General features: G+C 41.0%; 1 protein-coding gene across 1 annotated transcript; it reads left to right on the top strand.

Annotated features, from left to right (window-relative positions):
* The first annotated feature begins 2894 nt into the window (after nt 1-2894).
* On the top strand, nt 2895-6838 carry LOC118400481 (pseudouridylate synthase TRUB2, mitochondrial). Its single transcript, XM_035797397.2, has 8 exons — nt 2895-3193; nt 4088-4225; nt 4388-4462; nt 4616-4677; nt 4818-4899; nt 5008-5080; nt 5340-5476; nt 6297-6838. Exons 1-8 carry the CDS (start codon nt 3076-3078, stop codon nt 6638-6640), a joined length of 1029 nt encoding a protein of 342 aa, XP_035653290.1. The 5' UTR covers nt 2895-3075; the 3' UTR covers nt 6641-6838.
* Nucleotides 6839-7285: the final 447 nt, after the last annotated feature.

The following is a 7285-nucleotide window of genomic DNA, read 5'->3' as shown; positions in this document are numbered from 1 at the left end:
GAAGTCAGTGTGATGAATGAAACCTTTGTTTTCTGAGCCAAGGACAGTGATCTTGACAGCCTTCATGGGCCACACAACAAACTGTAGTAAAGGAGGCACAGACAGCACAGTGTGAAAGCAGGGGCACAGACAGCACACTGTGAAAGAGGAGGCACAGATAGCACACTGTGAAAGAGGAGGCACAGACAGCACACTGCAGAGGTGGCACAGACAGCACACTGCAGAGGTGGCACAGACAACAATTCACTTTACACTGAAAACACTCCGATATAAGTTGTATGAAGATATCAATGTTATGTAACTTGACAAATGGCCCTCTGGACTCTGAGCACCTGTGTGAGCACCCTCTCCCATGTCTTTTCTCCACACTCACTTTCTGCTCCCTGATTAGTCCATTACAAAAACTTACCTCTGGCCTGTGCCTCCCACACAAAGACTGCAACCCATCAGAGTCAATTATAAATTAACATTTAGTATTTATAATGTTTAGGTGTGAAAAAAACCTATCAATAATCAATAATTACAGATCAGTTCACAGAATACCTATGCTCAATTCAATTGTGCGGCATTACAGAAAACGTGATAATTTGCACAAACATACTCAGTAATGCACGCACGTCACACACAAACACAAGTTGCTTTGTAGATGGAGTGATCGGTGATTCCTTTCTTCATACCCATTTGAATAATTAAAAACTATTTGCACTAAGTCTGTATCAATAACCAAATCTCAGGACATTACCTGAAGCCTCATAGAACACTACCACTGAAGTTTCACAGAACTAGTGTTGCGAAACTGGGAATCCATAACTGGGATTTCTGGAAACCCTGAGAATTTGGGGAAAGTTACCAGATTTTTGCAACCTTCCAGTAATGTTATGTAATGTGCTACTGAAATTCCTTAGGACATTACCGCTGAAGCTCCATGGTTAGGCTAGTGCTGGAGGCTAGTGGAGTCGACTCAATCTGACACAAGCATACAGTTTGATATTTGTGGATACAATGTCACATATAGCACTGGACACAGGGTAGGTGGTATCATCTTTATATTTTTTTGTACTAATTATGCATTGAGTGTTCTGTGTGTTTTATTATAATGTTTCTAATTAAAGAGACATTGGGGGCACGGCATTGCTGCCAGACCCTGAGCTCACCTGCGTGAATTGTTTTTTTTTGTTTATAGTTATATCTGGGGGTGCAACTTTCACTGGGGACAGGGGGGACATGTACCCCTCACATTCTGAAATACCATTTTTGTCCCTCCAGTTTTATAAATTGGAATGTGATACAAAATGAGGCAACTGTGTGCTTTAGGACCATTCGGAAAACTCTGAGCGGTCGGGTAGGCTGTTTATCAGACTGGATAATAAAAAATAAAAAACATCAATAATACAAAACAAATTGTTGGTGAATAACCTTGCAGCTTAGAAACAAGAACTTACAATTCATTCCAAACACAAAGTCTGCATGTCACGACTTCCGCCGAAGTCGGCCCCTCTCCTTGTTCGGGTGGAGTTTGGCGATCGACATCACCGGCTTTCTAGCCATCGCCGCTCCATTTTTCACATTTCCATTTGTTTTGTCTTGTTCCATACACACCTGGTTTTCATTCCCTAATAACACTTCTTGTATTTAGTCCTCTGTTCCCCTCCATGTCTTTGTGTGAAATTGTTTTGTATTACATGGTTATCGCGCCAGACTGGGTTTCATGTTTCTGTGTCTTTTGCACAGTTACTTTATTTTGGTATTTACAGTGTCTTGTATTGAACATTATTCGCGCCTTGCACTTTTGCCTTGTGGCCTGGAGGTTTTTTAAGAAGCTGCATTCTTCTGTTATTTTTTTATCTCCTGCCATAATAAAGTGTGCGCTTGTTCAATACTCCCTGCTCTCCTGCACCCGACTTCTCCACCAGCAGCGCACAGCCATAACACCCCCTTTCAGGACATGCATATATGCTAAGCACAAATATTGCTGTAGCGATGCTACACTTCTAAAGCCAAAGTTGCGCACCTGGTTATATGGTTAAAATTGGTTTTGTTTTGTCTCAATCCAATCCGCAAATTTGAAAGTGTATTGTACACACTCTCTTTAATAAATGGATCACTAGTCACTTTAATAATGTTTACATATCTTGCATTACTCATCTCATATGTTTACAGTGGAGGATTTAGGTATAGGCGACATGGGCAGCCGCCCAGGGCGGCATCTTCCCGGGGGCAGCATGGGGCGCCCGCACAAAAACATTTGGAATGGTGAAATTTGCGCAATCAATTTTCTATCGCTCATTTGCATGTCACGTCAATGATATCATGTCACCATATGGGACTGTGGATCAATTAACCTTGTCGGAGTGGGTGTCCTGATTCTAGTTTGTGAGCTAGGCACAAAAGTGGGGGTTCGCCAAGGGAGCCATACAAGCTAGAACCGCCACTGTATGTAAAGTATATACTGTATTTTAAACCATCTATTGCATTTTGCCGATGCAGCTCGGTCATTGCTCATCGATATATTTAGATGTATATATTCTTATTCCATTCCTTTATTAGGTAGTTGTTGTGGAATTGTTAGATTACTTGTTAGATATTGCTGCACTGTCGAACTAGAAGCACAGGCATTTCGCTACACTCGCAATAACATCTACTAACCATGTGTATGTGACCAATAAAATGTGATTTGATGTGTGACCTTCTTAATCCTAATCGCCATAATGAACAATAAAGTTTTATTCTATTCTATTATTTTGATAACTCTAACTCTAACATTTATTTATTTGGGTTGAAGTTAAATAAATACAATTCCATTTCAATTCAATTCAAGGGCTTTATTGGCATAGGAAACATTTGTTAACATGGCCAAGGCAAGTGAAGTAACTACTCCAGCTCGTTAGGTGGCAGTGTTCTGGAATATCTTAATCACGTCTACGCGTGCGCATTAGTTCCACATGTTGACATTGTCGAGATGTGAAACATTTCCAGGTTGGAACTGCGTTTATGTGAAATTTGACGAAGTGTAGTGTTATTTAACACCGTTTATGGGTAACACATGCTGGACAATATTTGTTGAGATCTAGCGTCATGGCGAGGCCATCTGTTCGCATGTTTCATAAACTAGAGGGATTGTTTTCCATTTACAAACCCCCCGGTGTCCACTGGAAACTCGTCCGGGATACCATCGAGACAAACCTGCTCAAAGGTACTGTAACGTTACTGACACTAGCATTTACTTTTGCACTACAAATGCAACATAATCCTCCATGTTGTTATTTTGATAATTGCATGCTTAATTGTAGTGCAAAATCAGTGTAGTGATTAATCAGGCTGTAATACACAGTTAATTGGTATATTCAGCCTGGAAATAATGCCTGCAAAATCGTGTAAATGTAACGTTACCTTACAAGCCTGAATGTTGAAAAAAATTACATTTAAGCTTACTCTACCTGTTGTCTGTGCGGTTTGCACTATAGCTGCTCGTAATTTGAGACAAAATATCCACAGGAAAGTATTGCTTACCCGACATTTTAGAGAGCCGGTAATGTTTAGTAGTAACGTTATGAGTTGCTACTGCTGTTACCTAATGGGTTTACCACTTGACAAGAAATGCCAGCAAGGGATTTCCTGTCACATGTCCAGTTCATTCACAGCAGTGCAGTTGAAGGAAATTAGATAATAATTTTACATAAGGAAGGAAGGTGGTCCTTCTGTAGCACAGTTGTAGCACAGTTGGTAGAGCATGGCGCTTGTAACGCCAGGGTAGTGGGTTCGATTCCCGGGACCACCCATACGTAGAATGTATGCACACATGACTGTAAGTCGCTTTGGATAAAAGCGTCTGCTAAATGGCATATATTATTATTATTATTATTATTATTATATTATTATTATTATTATTATTATTACATATTACATTTCTAGTCATTTATAGCAGACGCTCTTATAAAGAGCGACTTAGTAGCAAGAGCATACATTTTCCTAAAAAATATTTGTCCTGGTGCCCCTGGGAATCGAACCCACTACCCTGGCATTTCAACCACCATGCTCTACTAACTGAGTCAGACGGGACCGATGATGATGCAATCTCTTTCCAAAGGGATAAATGCTGCCCCTCCTCCAGCCCCTCGTCAGCGGGTCCATTTCCTAGCTGAGCCCACCAGTGTTGTGGCTGAGGGTTCCAATGAGCTCACCTTGTCTGCAGCCTCGGTCCCAGCTCTGGCTCATCACCCTCTGGGTATGTTCAGGTTCACTGTACAATCACTTCCAAGTCTTTCATGACCTGTCCCTTACACAACCTATAAGTACGTTCACTTGTATTTTAAAGGTGAGGGTCTCCATATCGTAATGTTGCTGGATTTGTGTGAATTCAATAACGGTCTTACTGTTTTCTTGTCAGTGAGTGGACCTGAGTTCCAGCACATAGGAGTTGGAGTGGGACATCGCCTGGACGTATTCTCCTCTGGAGTTCTAGGTGGGACTTTCTGTCATGTCCTCCAAATTACAAAAATATATATATATTGCTGAGGTATATGCTCATTTGAACCACATCGGGCCTGCATTACTGCACCGATATAAGTTTTCATGTTTGATCATGTACATCATCATGGCATCTGTTTCTCCTCAGTTCTAGGTGTTGGCCAGTCAAACAAGGCTCTGACTGATCTCTACAGATCTCATGTCACTAGAGTAAGCGTTCATCTCTATTTATGTTACAAGTAAAAGAGCATACAGTTTATTGGAGGTGGAAAATCCATATGGCATCATTCTGATAGAATGCTGAGATTGCCATGATGCATTTCTTGTTCAACTTTCGCTAATTTATTCAGGATTATACATTAGAAGGTGAATTGGGGATGGCCACAGATAATTTCTCTCACACAGGCCGCCTCATAGAGAGGACCACATATGGTAGGTACAGCAGCGCTTTATTTTTTTGCCTTTCACCTTATTGAAATGAATACAGAATCTATAAAAACATTATCTTGACTGTGTAGCAACCCTTGACATGCCTTCCAGATCACATTACACGGGACAAGCTGGAGAGAGTCCTGGCCATGATGCAAGGATCCAATCAGAAGGCCCTGCTCACGTACGTCCACCATTCATTCTAGTTCTGTGGTCCACCTCTTATCCCTCTCTGTTCACCTTACTTTATCTACTCACTGAACCAAGGTATATTACAATTAGAGCATTCCCATAGACCTGTACCAATTCAACGCCATTACTTACCAAACTAGTGCTGTGATATAAGTGCCAGTCAGTTGTTGTCTGTGCCAGTGAAAGCTTATTTGTTATTTTTGCTATACCTAGTGTGTGGAGCAGTGTAGGATAACTGTTTGTTCTGGCAGGTACTCTAAGGTGGACATGAGCACCCAGGGGGCCTATGAGCTGGCTGTGAAGGGGGAACTGCGTCCCGACGGGAAGTCTCCCCCTATTATGACAGGCCTGCGTTTATTACACTTCCAACCACCCCATTTTACCTTGGGTAAATGTATTGCCACCTCCAGTTTCACCTGTACTGTACAACACCCTGCTAGATAGACACTTGATCACACAAAGACACAGGGACACACTCGCATGCAATAGGACATGGCACATGGCTCTTTTTAACTGATGAACTGCAACAGACATTAGTTTGCATTAGATTGCATTAGATATGTATCCGGTATTCTTGAATAGTGGGGCAATTCCATGATGACAGTGACACTGGGACTGTTTTTTCACTTTAAAATGTATGCCAAACCAAAACCAATGATGTGCATAGAGTTGTATGGCTTGTTTAACTTTGCAAAGAACTACAGTATAAATAGTTCAACGTAGTTATTGTGCATAGTTGTATGGTTTGTTTAACTTTGCAATCATTGGTTTTTGTTTGACATACAGTTATGTTACCGTGGAACTGCCCAGTGCTTAATTCAATTTATACACTTGACACTCTTGTCCCAATACATGTGTAAATATTGTACTAGAAATCAAATCTGTTACTGTGGAATTGCCCAGTGCTCAATTAAATGTATAAACTCCCCTTACCCAATACATGTGTAAATATGGTACTATAAATTGTGCCTATCTGTATTATACATATTTCTCAAATGTTAATTCTATTCTACTGCCATTTACTTTATGTTCATATTCATATTTTTTTACTATTTCATATTGTTAATGCAATGTCAAAAAGGAACCTGCAAGTAAGCATTTCGTTGGACAATGTATACCATGCGTGTCCCTTACATACGACTAATACAACTTGAAACTTGCTAATTCAGTTTTGTACATTTCATTAACCAGTTTTCTCCCTCTCGCAGAGGTGCAGTGTTTGAATGAAACCCAGCGGTACCTGTGCAGAATCCTGCATGAAGTGGGCTTGGAGCTTCGCAGCACGGCCGTATGTAAGGGAGTGCGCCGCACTCGAGACGGGCCCTTCACCATACAACACGCCTTGACCCATCAACACTGGACTTCCCCAGATGTCATACAGGCCATCAGACAGTACCGCTCTTCCAGAAAGGCTGGCAAAGCCAAGCACACACAGCCAGGGAAGGATACAGGAACAGCCAGTCAGAGACAGGAGATGGCAGAAGAAGCAGCAGTCACTGGTGATTCCCACCGGTTACACTCTGTATTGACCTCAAAAGCATTTGGCTCTTGATGTCCTTGGAATAGATATCCTTGAAAGCTACATCAGCCTCAAAACATACTGGTTTTAGTCAATGAAGATGTGGCTGTTGGAAAACCAATTTTTTTTTTTTTCATGTGCAATGTCTGCTTTCTTTAGGCCAATGTAAAAATGTATGACCAGTTTGTATTAGTTAATGTCTGTTCTTTTAAATTAAAATATACCAAATTATGTGATCATCTCAATCTGTGGGGGGAAATAAGCTAATAAATATTCTTAGTTTTAAGAAACACTAGTAGGTAGCTTTAGCCATCCCAACATTAGCCCTCGATCATGACCCTCAGTTCCATTACATTACACATAAGTCATTGGGCGAAGGCGTCTTCTGTATAGTGGTTTGTTAAGATCCCTGACTCTTGTTTTGAACATTAACACGCGTTGCTTGCAGGACAGTTTGGAAACATAAGGACCTTATTTTTCATATCAGCAAGCAATACGTTTGGAAGACAGACGGACCACCTCTGCTAATTTAGCAATCTATCGTGCTCTGAACGCCTGTGTATGTAATGGAAAAAGGCCACCAGAAACGTGTTGTCACTGAAAAAATACTGTCGGCTGCAACTGTGATAAAGCAGGTAAACAGTGTACAGTATATATTTTGCGATAAATGATTTGGAT

This window comes from Oncorhynchus keta, chromosome 21 (genome assembly GCF_023373465.1).
Source record: "Oncorhynchus keta strain PuntledgeMale-10-30-2019 chromosome 21, Oket_V2, whole genome shotgun sequence".
In the NCBI taxonomy this organism is placed as follows: Eukaryota; Metazoa; Chordata; class Actinopteri; order Salmoniformes; family Salmonidae; genus Oncorhynchus; species Oncorhynchus keta.
Note: the sequence above shows the minus strand (reverse complement) of the source record. Positions and strands in the feature narration are given on the sequence as shown.

Bases quoted from the DNA above. Each gene is read 5' to 3' on its own strand.
- LOC118400481 (XM_035797397.2), top strand. From the start codon at position 3,076: ATGGCGAGGCCATCTGTTCGCATGTTTCATAAACTAGAGGGATTGTTT. The intron at 3,194-4,087 runs GTACTGTAACGT...CTCTTTCCAAAG, and splicing joins CGAGACAAACCTGCTCAAAG to GGATAAATGCTGCCCCTCCT. The intron at 4,678-4,817 runs GTAAGCGTTCAT...TAATTTATTCAG, and splicing joins ACAGATCTCATGTCACTAGA to GATTATACATTAGAAGGTGA.